Source organism: Panthera tigris, chromosome C2 (genome assembly GCF_018350195.1).
Source record: "Panthera tigris isolate Pti1 chromosome C2, P.tigris_Pti1_mat1.1, whole genome shotgun sequence".
NCBI lineage: Eukaryota > Metazoa > Chordata > Mammalia > Carnivora > Felidae > Panthera > Panthera tigris.
This window is the reverse complement of record NC_056668.1, coordinates 81593980-81610702: the sequence shown is the minus strand read 5'-3', so window position 1 is coordinate 81610702 and position 16723 is coordinate 81593980. Positions and strand designations below refer to the sequence as shown.

At 38.3% G+C, this 16723-nt stretch overlaps 1 protein-coding gene across 8 annotated transcripts in view; it reads left to right on the top strand.

The window, feature by feature from the left end:
* The window catches only part of VPS8 (VPS8 subunit of CORVET complex), a 250022-nt gene that overhangs the window by 178124 nt on the left and 55175 nt on the right, over window positions 1–16723 (top strand). For all 8 annotated transcript variants that reach the window (XM_007083608.2, XM_042956666.1, XM_042956660.1 and 5 more), the window contains 5 exons: window positions 166–247; window positions 570–652; window positions 10831–10911; window positions 12731–12900; window positions 14955–15120. In XM_007083608.2, coding sequence (XP_007083670.1) covers window positions 166–247; window positions 570–652; window positions 10831–10911; window positions 12731–12900; window positions 14955–15120 — 582 coding nt within the window. The remainder of the gene's footprint in view (window positions 1–165; window positions 248–569; window positions 653–10830; window positions 10912–12730; window positions 12901–14954; window positions 15121–16723) is intronic.

Genomic DNA, 16723 nt, shown 5'->3' with positions numbered 1-16723 from the left:
TTCTTACTGTTTTTTCTCTTCCCAGTCAAGTGTTCCATCTTTTCTTTAAAAAAATTTTTTTTTTGCAAACAAATGTATGTCAGAGGCACATTTCAACCTGTAAAACACTATGCTGATGTTAATCTTAAAAATAACAGAGCGCTGTGGTTTCCTCTGACATTACAGGCACTCTGGTTTCCATTATTGGAGGCAATGATGGCCCCTCAGAAGCTGTCTGGTTCAGCTGCACCTCATCTACACCCTGAAGGTAGGTTTATCGAGTCCACCTACACCATCGCCAATTATTATCTGCTAAAAATTATCATTACTGTTTTTCTTAATGAAATCATAGTGTAGTGTTAATCTCCCCTTTTATATTCAGTTTTTTCTATGGCACCAATTCTGTCATTTGTCTTGAATAATAGTAGCTTTGTTAGTTATCAACAGTAACTTTAAAATATCCAGCTGGCCCCGGTTAGCTAAGTTTCTAGGAAGCTAGGTAAATCCACTATTTTTCACTAACTTATAGGGAAAACCAAAACCTCTTATTTTAAACTAACCTTAATGTCAACATTTTGTTATTGTAACAGCTCTGAGATCTCTGACCATGCAAGTTCTAAACAGCATGGCAGCTTTTATTGCCCTTCCATCCATCTTGCAAAGAATCTTACAGGTGAGTTAAAAGGGGGTCGGGATTCAGTGTTGATCAACTTCAATGAATATTTTAGTTATGTTTAAATAACAGGCAAATGAAGCTAATGCTTACATGGGTCTCTAGAGTAATGCAGTTGATTTTTGGCATTGCTAAATATCTAACTTAGGACAGACGTCCTTGAACCTTTCCTGGTGCTCCAGGAGGCTAGGTTTGCCTGGCACACACCCATGAGCTTCAGTTAGGGTGTGCAGCCTTCAGATGTTCACTGTTATCGTGGGATTGAGATGTACAAGCTTCCTATTCATATGCTAACTGGGAGAGAATCACCATTTATTTCCAGCTAAATATGCTTTTTAGATTAAAAAAAAAAGATAACTTACAAATGAAGTTAATATCGGCATTTCCTAATTATTGGTTGTAACTTAAATTTTCTAACTCATCATAAAAAATGTTATGTTCAAGATTTCATCCCCTGTTCTAGATTCTAGCCGACTTTGTGTCCAAAGCCTTTGCAGGAAACATTATTTTACCCTGTTTTCCTCAGCAAAAAGGCCTGAACACTCCCAACATCATCAAAAGAACGCTAAAAATACCCTATGGTATATTTTGTGAAAAACCTGTGAACATTTTTGGGGAAACAGTGGGAATTATCCTTGGAATCCATTTTGTCTTCTTTCATCTTATGCAGCATGAGACACGCCAAGAAAAAGAAAAAGAGAAAGAAAAAAATGCAACAGCACTGTGATACCATTGGTCTTTCTAATTTTCAGATGATTTTTCTCCCATAAAGAATGTCCCTGTCAGCTCTCTTTTAAGGCTCGCCAAGCTCTACTTCAATCTGGTATTAAGTGTCTGGGCCTCTGAGGATACAGACTGCTGCGTCCGTGGTCTCTCATCACAGCTTATGTATCTTTACATGCATTATCTCTTTCGGTCCTTATCATGTGTTGGATAAGTCTTTGATATAGACTGCTTCTCTTATATCCATTTTGGAATACCTTAGTCATAATGTTTTTCATCATATATAAAGTAATATTTTTGTAAGGCAGGAATACTTTACCAAGTAAATCAGAAAAACTGAAATCTTAAAGCCGAAAGTGGCTCCTCTCTCAGTGTATGCATTTTGCTTTATGTCGAGCTGTAACCACGCTTGATGATACATGAATTTATAATAAATAAAAATCAATTTTTCTCCTGGTGATTTTAAAAATTTTGTTTTTCAAGCTTCCTGACTTTGAAGGCTTTTGATATTAGAAAACCTTCCCTTTATTTTGAGCTATATTGGCAGTCATTTTGGGTTTTTTTTTTTTTTTTGGCATTCATTTTAACTGCGTTCTTATCATATTTCTACCGTCAGTAGTAGAAAAAGTACCTGCCGCCTTCTACTCCCATTAATAAGGAGTGTATGCTATTTTTTATTTTATTTTTTATTTTTTTTCCTTTTAAATTTGTTGCAGGTTTTTTTTAATTTGTTGCAGTTTTTTTTTAAATATGAAATTTGTTGTCAAATTGGTTTCCATGCAATACCTAGTGCTCATCCCAAAAGGTGCCCTCCTCAATACCCCTCACGCACCCTCCCCTCCCGGCCACCCCCCATCAAACCTCAGTTTGTTCTCCTTATTTGCATGCTGTGATTACTGTAATAGTAACTCTACCTTATATTTGTATGGAGATTTTTATTTTTTCAAGGTGTTTTCACAAATAGTATCTCCTTTGAAACTCACAACAACCTCTTGAGGTAGAGAGGGCTACTACAGAAATTTCTTGATGAAGGAAGAAACTGAAGTATGGAAAAGTTAGTACGTGGCCCGCCGTTAGTGGCAAAACCCAGGCTACCACCGAAGTCTCTCACCTCCTAATTTATTCTCTTTCCTATTATGTCATATAAGCTTTTCAGTTGTTTCACTGCCTGGTCTTTTGAGGAGTTTAATTAATTATTCGTTTATTATATGTTTCCCTGTTTGGTCATTTCCTGTGTAGATGAAAGACTTAGCTCCTGCCCTAGAAGAGCCCAGTATCTTCATAATAGTTTTGTTTTTTGAATAAATTAGAATGAGTTGAGTTTCTACATAACTTTAGCAGAGGAGTACCAATGAAAGTACATCTCTGGGGGCGCCGGGTCACTCAGTCGGTTGAGCAGCCAACTCCTGGTTTCAGCTCAGGTCATGATCTCAACAGTTCATGAGTTAGAGTCCCACATTGAGCTCTGTGCTGCCAGTGTGGAGCATGCTTGGGATTCTCTCTCTCTTCCTCCCTCCCTCCCTCCTTCCCTCCCTCTCTCTCTGCCCCTCCCATGCTCACTCTCTCTCAAAATAAATAAACTTAAAAAAAAAAAAAGAAAGAAAGAAAGTTTATCTCTGAAACAGATTGGGTAATTTGAGAAGATTTCCTGGAGGAGGAGATGTCTGAACTGAATCTTAAATAGCCTAAAGGAATCAGGGGGAAAAAAGGAGATAGCACTATTCTAAGCGGAGTGAACTATATATACAAAGAATGTGAGGTAAAACATGGTACATTTGGGGGAGTTGCAAATGTTTAAGTATGCTTGGAACATAAGACAAGAATAAAGGTGAGTCACGGAGCTGAAATTTGAGACTTGCAGGGATTGTGCCTTTAATTGCTTTGTGAACCATAAGGTTGGACTTTGGATTTAATTTTAAAATTTGTAGATTCTCATCAAAGGATTTTAAGCAGAGGAATGATGGAATGAGGTTTCTCTTTAGAAAGATCATTCACCCTGTATGTTATATAGGATAAATTGAAAGGGATCAAGACTGAAGGCATAGAAATACCTAGAATGTATAGGTACTCAAAGTTTGTTAATTGAGTTGCATAGAATGGCTAAGAGAAGATGAATTTGGAAATTAGTAGAATCCACTTGACTTTTTGATGTTTAGAGGTAGGGAAATTTAAGAAGAACTTGTTAGTGTGATTGACTAACAATGAGCCGTGGGAGAATACAAGACTGGAGTTTATAGAAAAAGATAAAAGTGGAGACATAGACTTGGAAGTCATCAACACAGAAGTAGTAGTTCAATACTTGAAACTAAGTGAACTTTAGGAGGAAGTAAATTAGCAAAGAAAGCAGAAGGCCAAAATTGGAGTTACAGAACATCTAAGAATCAGGTCTATTTACCGATTTTTTTAAGTTTGTTTATATTTATTTTGAGAGAGAGAGAGAGAGCAAGGGAGGGGCAGAGAGAGAGGGAGAGAGAGAATCCCAAGTAGGCTCCACGCTCAGCACAGAGCCTGATTGGGGGGGGGGCTCACTCTTATGACAGTGAATTCATGATCTGAGCCAATATCAAGAGTTGGAATCCTAACCGACTAAGCCAGTCAGGCGCCCCTATTTACTGATTTTTATTTACCATTAGAACAGAAGGGCTTGGGAATAAGACTATACTTTGCTAGTACTCTGTCACCATCACCTAGCTCAGAGGCACCTGGCATACAGTAGGTACTTAATATTTTTAGAGTGGATAAAAGGTCAAGGATGGAAGAATTCCACTTCTGGCCAAGATGGAGTAACAGAGGCCCGATTTATCTCCTTTGCCTGAAACAACCCAAAAAATGGACAAAGTATATGAAATAGTTTTAAAAAACACTGAGTATCAGGCAATGAAGGTCAGTGATACCTGAGGGACAGGAAACAGAGTAAGCCCTGTGTTTGCCCCAGCTTAATGTCTTGAGAGACTTTCTAGGCAATAGTGCAGGAAGGGGTATCACAGCCAGTTTCCAGTATATTCATTGCTTTGAGGAGATGGCGCTGAGAGTCAGGAGTCCAAGATGCCCAGAGTTTTCAGGCAAGTACCAGGCAAAAGAACTCTGGAGATAGACCAAAGGCCCTCCTCAAAACGTACACAATCTCAGGAAACTAGGGAGGCCAGGGAAAGAAACACATGAAAGGATCAGAGGGAATTATACTTGTACTCACACAAGACCAACAACAAGACTAGAAGGAAGAAGACCTCATAATTCACCGAACATTGGGTAAAGTACTCGGAAGTACTCAGTAATAGGAAACAGCCCTAAACTACACATAGCTCCAGCCATGCCTTGCAAATCTTAAAAGCAAGACCTGAAAGGATCAAACTTTCCGAGTAATTTAATTGCATCCCAAAACAAAGGTTAAAAATGCTTTTAGGAATAAAAAAATATCTAGGTCCCAATAGCATATGACACTGAATCAAAAATTACAAGGTGTGCAAAAAAGTTGGAAAATGAAACCCAGATATGACATTGGATGTTAGAATTAGCAGACAAGGACACCAAAACAGAAAAAAGATAAGTGAATTTGAAGACATAACAATATAGACAATCCAAAATAAAAGTAAGTAGAATGAATTGGAAAAAAAAAAATGAACCAGAGTTATCAGCTGTGGGACAATTTCAAACAGCCCAAATTAAAATGGAATCCTGAAAACAGGGAGTCAGAACAGAAAAACTACTTGAAGAAATACTGGCTGCATATTTTCCAGATTTATGGAGAACTGTTAGCACACAGATCCATAACCCCAAACCCGAGCAGTATGAGGAAAACTACCAGGCGCATCATGATTGCTCAGAATCAGAGATTAACAGAGAAGCTTAAAAGCAGCCAGAGAAAAAAGGCAGAGGACCAAACATAAAGATGACAACACCTTTCTGCTGAACAATTTTAACTGCTTTGACCTAGTTGACATTTACATATCAATTACAACACATTCTTCTCAAGCTGTACATGCAATATCTACCAAGACCATACTCTGGGCTATAAAGCAAGTGTCCATAAATCCAGTGTTTTGGATTTTAATCATTCTAATAGATGTGTAGTGGTCTCTCGTTGTTTTAATGTGCAGTCCCCTAATGAACTGTGACATTGAACACCTTTTCATGTTGCTCATTTGCCATCTGTGTCCCCGTTGGTAAGGTGTCTGTTCAGATCTTTGGCCCACTTTTTAGTCGGGTTTGGAGGTTCTTTTTATTGTTGAGTTTTAAGAGTTCTTTGTATATTTTTTATACAAGTGTTTTGTCAGATATGTTTTGCCCTTGTTTCTCCCAGTTGGTAGCTTGTCTTTTCATGCTCTCAACAGATCTTTTCATGAAGCAGTTTTTTAATTTGATTGATTGATTGATTGATAAATTTTTTAATGTTTATTTATTTTTGAGAGAGACAGAGACAGATCGCAAGCTGGGGAGGGGCAGAGAGAGAGAGGGAGACACAGAATCTGAAGCAGGCTCCAGGCTCCAAGCTGTCAGCACAGAGCCCGATGCGGGGCTTGAACTCACGAACTGTGAGATCATGATCTGGGCCGAAGCTGGACACTCAACTGACTGAGCCACCCAGGCGCCCCAGAAGTTTTTTAATTTTAATGAGGTCCAACTTTTCAGGGTTTTTTTTCCTGGATTGTGCTTTTATTTATTTATTTTTTAATGTTTATTTTGAGAGAGAGAGCATGCACATGTGTGCATACGAGCAGGGAAGGGGCAGAGAGAGAATCCCAAACAGGCTCCGCACAGCACAGAGCCCAATGCAGGGTTCAACCTCACGAACCATGAGATTGTGACTAGAGCCTAAATCAAGAGTTGGAAGCCTAACCAGCTGAGCAACCCAGGCACCCTAATGGATTGTGCTTTTAGTGTTGTATCTAAAAACTCATCCTCAAACCCAGGATCACCTAGATTTGTTTCTCCATGTTCTAGAAGTTATAAAGTTTGGCATTTTACATTTTAGGTCTATGATCCATTTTGAGTTAATTTTTGTGAAAGATAGAAGGTCAGTGTCTGGAGTTCTTTTTCTCCATGTGGATGTCCAGTTCTTCCAGCACCACTTGTTGAAAGGACTGTCCATTTCTTCACTGAATAGCCTTTGGTCAGTTGACTGTATTTATGGGGCATGATTTCAGAGTCCTCTATTCTTTTCCAGTGATCTATTTGTTTAGTCATTTGCCATTGTGACATTGTCTTGATTATTGTAGCTTCATAGTAAATCCAAAAGTCAGGTAGTGTCAGTCCTCTGATCTTGTCCTTCTTCAGTATTGTGTTAGCTATTTTGGGTTTTTTGCCTTTCCATATAAACTATAGAATAATTTTGTCTCTATGCATAAAATAACTTGCTAGCATTTTGATAGAGATTGTCTGGTTTTGTCTGGGTAATGCTGGCCTCATCAAATAAGTAGAAAATGTTTTCTTTTCTTCTGTTTTCTGAAACATTGTAGAATATTGATATAATTTCTTCTTAAATATTTGGTAGAATAAACCAATGAAAAACCATGTGGGCCTGGTGCCTTCTGTTTTGAAATGTTCTTAATTAAGGATTTGGTTTGGTTAAGAGACACAGGCCTTGTTTATCTATTTCCCCTTGTATGAGTTTTGGTAGATAGTGTCTTTCAAGGTACTGATCCTTTACATCTAAGTTATCAAGAACTCTAACCGGAATTTTTATGTTCTTAGGATTTGGGGCATTTTTTTTTTCTAATGTTTGTTTACTTTTGAGAGACACAGAGCATGAACAGGGAAGGGGCAAAGAGAGAGGGAGACACAGAATCTGAAGCAGGCTCCACGCTCTGAGCTATCAGCACAGAGACCGATGCGGGGCTGGAACTCACGAACCCTGAGATCATGACCTTAGCCAAAGTTGGAAACTTAACTGATTGAGCCACCCAGGCATCCCCGTTTTTTGTTTTTTTTTTTGAAATCTTGTCCCTTATCATTTTTTTGTCTGCCCCAGTTTTTAATGCACTGTAAGTTTTCTCCAGTAGAATTTTCTAGAACATTTCCTATGTTCATAGTCCATACTCAACAAATATTAGTTGGCTCAATCACCTCATGTTTTGGGGTAGTTCTAAGCAGTTTATAAAGCACTTTTGTGTTCTTTATCTCCTTTGATCTCTGTATACACTAACTTTCCTTAGTTTACTCACTTATTAGGTGGGCATAGCTAGAACATTAACTGAACTCCAAATTTTAGGCCTCTCATACCTAACACCAGCCCACACCAGCTCTGGTGTACTTCAGATCCACCTCCCTTTATCAGGCCCCTTGGAGAGAAGAGAGGGAGTGACAGTTATTTAGACAAGCAGTTGCTCACATAATTAGTTTTTCCAGAGGAGATGTTCTCATGATAAGAGGTTCTCAAAGATCTTCTTGACCTCTAAATGTTTATTCAAACTGATGCCTGGCACCTGAATTGTGCAGGCTTCTTCCATGAACATTAGATGGTAAGTTAGTGTTTTTAAGGGAACATGTTTACGTTACATATATTCTGTCTTCCCCACTTGGTTTTATTGATCTTTACTCTATGGCAAAAAGTAATTCTTGTGTTCTGGGAAGCTGTTTATGACTGTCTTACTGAGGAAATTAAAGCAAACAAATGATTTATATGCTAACCTGCTGAGGGCATTATTCATATTTTAAAGTAATGCTTGATTAGTAACGATTTTAATTATAAAACAAACCACATACATGCTACAGTAGGTTCCAGAAAAAGCAAGATGGGGGAAAGTGGTCATCACGTCTTTTGCCAAAGAACTTTTTAAAAAATGAGTTGAAGAGAAACCTCAGTAGTTATTCATTGCTAAAGAATCTAACTGACATCTTTGGGAAATAATTGGAAAAGCTAGTGGATTGTGTACATGCTGTGCTAGAAGCCTTGAGCTCCCTTTTGCATTCTATAATTTATATGTTGCCACAGCATGAGGTAATTTTCATGATTTTGCTTTTAAATTATGCATATTAAAGTGAAATGTACTGATACAAATATAGACATGACCTATAAAGATTTTTTCCTTTCCCCAGAATTTAACCTTTTAAAGACCTTTTTATTCTCCAAACCACCCTTGTCATAAACAAATGACAGAGCTTTTCTGGGCTAGAGCTTATTAGTGTATCAGATGTATATAGTATGGTAGATACTGTAATACATATTTTTTGTAATAAAGTATTACACTGTCTCTTGATACTTTGACAAATAGGTGTACTTATTAAGAGCTTGACCAAAAGCATAATTGAGTATAAGCTTAGAAGCATTAACATGTATCTATTTTTATGCAAAAAAAAGAAAACAAAAAATTATCTGGTGAGTATATGGCCTGAGTTGTTTTTCTAATAAAAGATTAATATCTTGTGCTGCTCTCACCCAACTGAAAGTACTGAAAAACAATCTCGGTTAGAAACTGCCCACCCAGTCTTCAAGAACCATCATCAGAGCCTAGAAGAGAAAAGGAAGCAAATACTCAGACTATGTGGCATAAGAGCAGAAAAACAGTTTCTTCTCACATTCCTGAACCTCTCTCCAATGTTTTTCCTGTTTTACAGTCTTTTCTTAACATCTAAACTCCGAATTACTCTTTTTTTTTTATTACAGTCAAATTTTATTTTATTTTTTTTATTAATATATGAAATTTATTGTCAAATTGGTTTCCATACAACACCCAGTGCTCATCCCAAAAGGTGCCCTCCTCAATACCCATCACCCACCCTCCCCTCCCTCCCACCCCCCATCAACCCTCAGTTTGTTCTCAGTTTTTAACAGTCTCTTATGCTTTGGCTCTCTCCCACTCTAACCTCTTTTTTTTTTTTTAATGCACCAAGATTTTAATAACTGCCACTCTCTAAGAAGTAGCCAGAAAATTTACCTACATTTTCCAGCAAACATTAGCTTATTATTTAGTTTATCAGTCTATGTATCTAACTTGGGAGACCAGTATAACATATTAATTAAAAACATGGTTTCTGAAGTACCTAGGTTCAAATCCCAGTTTATCTGTGTAATAGTTTTGTGATCTTAGAGAATTTTACTTAACCTTTCTGAGCTTGAATTTCTTCATTTATAAATGTTCTGGAAGGAGTGTAATGATATGGTACATATAAGAAGTACGGAGTACCGTGCTTGGCATGTGCTACCCACTTAAATAAATAGCTATATTCATCATTACTGTATGGTTGGGCTCCCCTGTTTGGCATGGGAGAATCATTTATGTCAGACATAATCCCATATTAGAGTAAAGTAATAGATTTGACATAATCATTTATTAGCAATGTTTTAATTATAATTCTGGGCCTAGCCAAAGGTGCGGTAAAATGATCACTCAAATAGGCCGATGGAGATAAAAGTTGCATAATACAACTTAGCGGTAGAGCAATTTGGCAGTATATATCGATACCCATAAAAACCTTCTTTGAATCTGTAATTCCCTTTCTAGAAATCTCTAAAGAAAGAATGAGAGATTTAGACTAAAATTTACAGCCACCAGCATTTGACAATTGTGAGTGGGAGTTAGGAAGGGGGAGGCAAACTTACATGTCCAGCAGTAGAGAAGGGTTGAATGACAAGTGATATTTTTACATGATTCATATTCTGTAGCTGTTATGAAATATTTGATATGGGAAACTTCTCACAATATACTGTTATAAAAGTATGTAAAATGCTCAAATTTTGTACACTAAGAAATACATCTCTCCCTCTTGCCCTTTGTCTCCTTTCCCAGAAACAAGACTGGAAAAATGTGCATCAAAATATCAACAGTGTTTATCTCTGTGTGGCTGGATTTCAGTTTTTTGTGTCTATTTTTTGAATTGTTTTTATACATTTCAGTTTTTTTTCCAGATTGTACCTACTAAACAAGTTACTTGGCATACCCCATAGGAAAAGCAGTGAAGGGGAGATTGGTTGTCTGAGTATGTGTTGTTGATCAGTAGTGACTTTATTGAAAAAAGCTTTAAAAAACTGAAAGTTGCTCCTTGGATCCAAAAATTAATCTCCTAAACTGAAACGATTTAGTTGGTGGGAGCCAGGAGGGGGCCAGGTGTGGGTCATAGAAGGGGTTGTTGGACAGATTCTGGCATTCAGGTGGACATCAGTTTTAATGTAGCAGATAAATAAGAGCTCAAAGAGGCATGGGTGATGTTTAATATAAAGAAGGAGAGGAAGCTTCTTGCAGAAACAAAACCAGGGTGAACTTTAATTACACTTGCACAAAGATTATTAGGTAAGGGGCTCATATCACTTAAATTTTATTTTATCTTTTTTTTCAAAATATTTATGGTGGACAGAGGGAGACTGATACACATTTCTAGTGGAAGGTTCATGAAAGAATAAATATTTTGTGACTGTAGAAAAGTACTTGAGTATTTGGCTCTTTCTGATAACTTATATATTAAAGTGATTTTAAAATATCAAGAACAAAATTACACGTTTGCAACTTTTTTCTCATTAGGATCCAGTTTACGGAAAAGGAAAACTTGGAGAAATCCAGGGACTCATTCTGGGAATGTTGGATACCTTTAACTATGAACAAGTAAGCTTTCTATTTCTGAGGCTGTCCTAAGGTAAAAAGAAGCTATTTCTTTTTTCTTTGCACCCATACTTTTTCTTTAAAAATTCCTATTTAATGGAAGTTTGGTAGATTGAAGTGTATGCTTTTTAAAAGCTTATAAATCTCTTGGCCTTAATTAATATGTATATACACACACAGAGATATTGTAGAATGTGGAAATGTATCAAATTTGGACTCATTTTATTCATTGGGAATGGAACAGTTCTTTTTTTCTAAGTGAAAAGTGTGAGAAATATTCTGGAAAATAATTGAATGGAAGAATGTAACCATGAAAAGGAAGAGTCAGCATGAGTATAGAAATTGCAAAATAAAATTAAATGAATTTTCTTTCAAACGTTCTGAAGCAGATGATTGCCACTAACCAAAAGTGGTCATTAGTCTTTGTTTAACTCAAAACTGCCTATAGCATTGATTCTCAGTAGGAGCCACCATGGTATACAGATTTTTTTCTTAGTATACTTCAAAGTGACTCATGAAGCCACCTAAGAAAAGCACCATTTAGGTATGGTAGATACAGTATCTGCTTCTTTAATAATCTGAGAGAAAAAAAAGAAAAATTGGGGTGACAGAGCTTTTCTTAGGGTGATGAAGAACTACAGTTTTGCCAAGCATAGCCCAGTGAAACAGATACCCCTGCAGGCATGCACTCCGTGTTGGCAGAAGGGAAGCTGAGAACAAGGCAGAAAATGTTTGCAAACTTTGGAAGAGCAGGAAAAGATAGGGTTGATTGGAAAGAATTACAGTGGTAAGACTGTTAGACCTAAAAATTCTCCATTACAGGTAAAATTAAAGGACTAGGCTTATAGCAAGGAGGATGGGCAGTATGTCTTCCCCTTTGGGACTGACAAAAAAGAGCCCAGCTGCACATCTGAATGATAGATATGAATGTTGAGAATTAGAGTATGTAAGCAACATAAGCACACAAAGTATTAAAAAGACTTAATGTGATAGCTATGAAAATGTCTTTATGTGACTTACTGACAGATGTCACAGTCTTAAGTAGATTCAAATGACTTGTAAGTGCTGATCAGGAAAATGTGATCTTTCTGCCCAAGGGAGATGAAAACTGAGGAACGGCCATTAGCTTTTTCAGTGAAAGGTTATTTGAAATATTGCCATGGATGCAGTTTCTATAAAAAAAAAAAATCGGGGTTTTTGGTTGTTTGTTGTAACACTTTGAGCCATTCAGAGGGAACTTATTAGAAAAATGTAATTAAAAAATAGGTTTGTATTTATCTAGTCATTCGAAAGCCATCAGTGCTGAGTTAAGCCACAGAATGGCAGAGCACACATTTCTCAGTAGAAACTAATGATAGCCTTTTAATAAATATTTTGAGACTCTCGATGTATGCCCTTGTCATTTCTTGCACATTAAAGTTAACCACTTAAATTTGGGAGTATTTAGGGTTTGTTTTTATTAATGTTATGCCTTCATAGTATATTCTTTTTTTAAAAAAAACATTTATTTTTGAGACAGAGACAGAGCATGAACGGGGGAGGGTCAGAGAGAGGGGGACACAGAATCTGAAACAGGCTCCAGGCTCTGAGCTGTCAGCACAGAGCCCAACGCGGGGCTCGAACTCACAGACCGCGAGATCATGACCTGAGCCGAAGTCGGCCGCTTAACCGACTGAGCCACGCAGGTGCCCCAGATAGTATATTCTAATTTCAATTGTTTGTGGTAAAAAACCAAACAAGTGTCTTCTCATTCACCTCCTCCCATCTCTTTCACTTAAAGAACCATTTTTGTGTGTTTGGTTTCTGTTTTGGTCTTTCCTAGACTCTGCTGGAAACAACTACTAGCCTTCTAAACCAAGATCTCCATTGGTCATTGTGTAACCTGAGAGCTTCAGTCACCAGAGGACTGAATCCCAAGCAGGATTACTGCTCTATTTGTTTGCAGCAGTACAAGAGACGCCAAGAAATGGTGGATGAAATCATTGTCTTTAGGTAATCAAGGGAAGGAAATGTTACACATACAGTGTGCGACATGTATGGTATTACCAGGCAGGTATACATGTGGATACACAGCTCTAGTCAGTCTTTCTAGCAGTGAACAAAACAGGGCAAAGTTCCACCCTCATAGACCTTACATTCTGCTTAGGGTTTGGGAGAATATATGGTGTAAAGGCAATAAAAGATGGACTCTGGAACCACGCTTTTTGAGTTCCCATCCTGTTTCTGCCACTTGCTAGCTGTGAGACTTTGAACATGTTATTTAATCTCTTTACATCTTAGTTTCCTTATCTGTAAATTGGGATAATAATGGTACCTTTTTCTTAGCTTATTGTGAATATTAAATGAGATAAATTACATAAGACACTTGTAATCGTGTTGACATAGCAAGAGCTATGTAAGTGTTATAACTTCTATTAGTATAGACACAGGAAGATTAGCAGATTTGGTAGTTGGAAGGGAAAGAAGCTCTCATCACACAAAAAGCCCACAAAAGAGTGCTTGGTGGGGGAAGACATTTTATACAGAGTAGTCTTGGAAGGCATCACTGTTAAGGTGACTTAATAACAATTTAAAAATTAATAAAAATGTAATAATTACCATGAATAAAATAAAATATGGTGTAAAGGAATGTTGGGAGCTACTAATTTCTAAAGAGTAACTAGGGAAAGTCTCACTAGTTTAGTGACATTTGAGTAGAGACCTAAGGGAAGTGGCCGTGCAGTATCAGGGGGGTGCCCCAGGCAGAGGATCAGCAAGGGCAGACACCTTGAGGCTAGAGCTTGGTCACATACTTGGAGAGTAATGAGTGAGTAGGCTTGTGCTGGCGAAGCAGAGTGAAGGAAAGGGAAGATGATAACAGTTGACTTCAGAAGAACAGAGGCCAAATTATATAGCAACTGGGTCATTATAAAGGGTTAAACTTTTACTCTGAGATGAGAAGCCATTGGATGGTTTTGAGGATAGGTTTGACGTCTGGCCTGTGTCTTAAGGATCTCTTTGCTATGTTGAGAATGGACTACAGAAGTTCAAGGGTGAAAGCAGGGAAACCATTTAGGTTATTGCAGTAATCCAAGTGAGAGATGGCCCAAGGTGGTAGTAATGAAGTAAGAAGTGGTAGGATTCTGGACATATTTTAAAGGTAGAGCTGGTAAGATTTGTTTATAGATTGCATGTGAGGTGTGAAAGAAAGAGAATAGTGAAGGATGATGCCAAACTTTTTGGCCTGAGAAACTGGAAGAATGTAGTTGTTGAGGTAGGAAAGGTTGGATGAGAGCAATGCAGTTGGGGTAGAGCAGAGTGAAATCAAGAATTTGGTTTGACACATGTTAGAGTTAAGATGCCTGTAAGACATCCCATCCACACATAGGTGGCATTTTAAAGCTATGGAACTGGAGTAATCACTGAAAGAGCAAGCGTAGCTCTAGAAGAAAAAAAGTAGAGAAAGACTGTAAAGACTATAGAAAAGAATTGACTTCTGAGGTAGTCCAACATTTCAGGCTGGAGAGTTGAGGAGCAATCAGTAAAGATGACAGAGAATTATACTCAACACTCACTTTAGGGAGGCTCACTTAGCAATCAGCAGGGAGTTTCTTCTTAGGAATAGTGTAAGAATTACTGCAGCCCTGACAGTTTTGTATTAATCAAATCACAACTGTTGCCTTGGATTTGATGAGGCAGACCACTCATGTTGTTACCAAGCTACTTAAATCATTAGGGCTTTCCCCAATTGCATTTTTTTCATACTTGCTAAAAACATTTCATAGTTTGAGAAACGAACAGAAGTTCAAGTCATCTCCCACGTGGTTTGTAGTCAAGAGAATTGTGATTCTGTTCCTGCTCCCAACGTAGGTGTGCAAATACGTGAGTCTGGGTTTTAAAAAAGAGAGGACGGCAACAAATAAATTTCCTTTCTTCTTAACTATACAACAGTCAGTGTATTACAACTTACCGGAAGTCTTTGCCACTTATAAATACACTCTAGCATAGCTTATGTTTGGAGATTTTATGTTAAGGAAAAGTGCAAATTGGTTGCCTTTATTTTGCAGCTGTGGCCATTTGTATCACTCATTCTGTCTGCAAAACAAAGAGTGCACCATAGAAACTGAGGGGCGGACAAGATGGACATGCTACAAATGCAGCTCAAGTAACAAAGCAGGGAAATTAAGTGAAAATTCATCTGAAATTAAAAAGGGGAAGACAGCCCCGTCACAGGTAAGACTTGTTTTCACGGCAAGATGGAGATAGTCTTTTCTTACCAGGGTCTTTCGGGCCTGGCCTCGTTTTTCTTGTAGACCTCAGCAACTTTACCTCGTTGGTATCTAGTGCATGACACCTTCTGTTCAGTTCTATTTAGTATTTGAAGAACTTCTCCTCCTTGCCCTACGCTGAAAATAAGGATTTAAGACATTTTAAAGGCAGAAGACATTTTCTTCTCTGAAGAAGTTTAAGATCCACTTGAAGGGGGCGGGAGGGATGTACATACATGAGCCTCCTTAAGCCTTTGACAAAGTAAGAGGTCAGCAAGTACTGATGGCTACCTGTGTGCTCGAGAGCAGAGCTGTCCCTCTTCAGTGGGACCAGTGGACAAGCTAAGTGCACATGTGCTCTGTGCGTGGCTCTCTCAGCTGGGTAACTTTCTTCAAAGAACTTGATGCAGTAGTGTTCATTTGAGAATTTGTCATTGCCTTTGGAGTTCGACTCATGGACTAGATACAACTGTTGTTCATTTGACAGCCTTTCTTTTTTCCTTCTTAAGCAGGCAGTGGTGCATTTGAACTCTGCTGCTTAATAACTTTTGGGAGAACAGAACTTGGCAACACGAGGGGCCCAGTGTGGAGGAGGAGCCGCTGCTAGGACCAGCACTTGATCATTATTCTATTCTCAATTTATTTCCTCTTCGGAGTGAGAAGAGGTGTCACGGTTGCCATTTCTTGCTCCTTCCTCTGTGCCCCCACCTTGTAGTTGGCCTTAACATCACTTAGTGAAAAGTGGAACCTGTTGATCTTCTGTCCTTGTTCTGTCAGCTTTCAGTGCTGCGTCAGAGGTAGACCCAGAAAAAAACTTTGACCTAGTTTCTCCCAGATAACGGTTCAGAATTTTTATACTCTGGTGGTAGACGTTCATTTGTATTTGTCAAGTATGTACAAAACAGTGTGCCAGGCACTGTGCTAAATGCTGGGGGTATAGTAGTAGACACGAATTTGTCTCATGGAGTACACAACCAATGAAGTTACAAACAGACTTTGAATAAGTATTCTCAAGTTCTTTCTGGCGCCAAATGCGTGGTATCTTTTCCAACACCAGGTCTGACACTAATTCTGTCAGTACTCTGACACCAGCTGGGTGTCCAGTAATTCAATTCTGACACTGACTATCAGGAGTTAGCGTCAGATTCCACAGGTTCAAGGGCTCATTCACATGAGCCTACCCTTACTTCAAACATCAGTTGCAAATGGAATGTCCAGTTACCTACCCTTCTGTCTGACTTGGCAGAGTCAGAGGTTCCCGTGACCAATCCCCCAGCAGTTTGACAATGCACCAGGAGCAACTCCTGGAACTTTATATTTGCCTGTTTAGAAGAGGATCCAACTCAGGAACAGACATCGGAAAAAATGAGCAGGGCAAGGTATGGAGGGAGAAGGGTGCTTCCTTGTCCTCTCCCAGCACACTACCTTCCCAGTACCTCAGTGTGTTCACCAACTCAGAAGCTCCTTGAACCTGGCTGCTTCAGGGCTTCTGTGGCAGTCTCATTATGTAACCATGATTGATTAAATCATTGGCCATTGGTGATTATACTCCATCTCTAGCCCTTCTC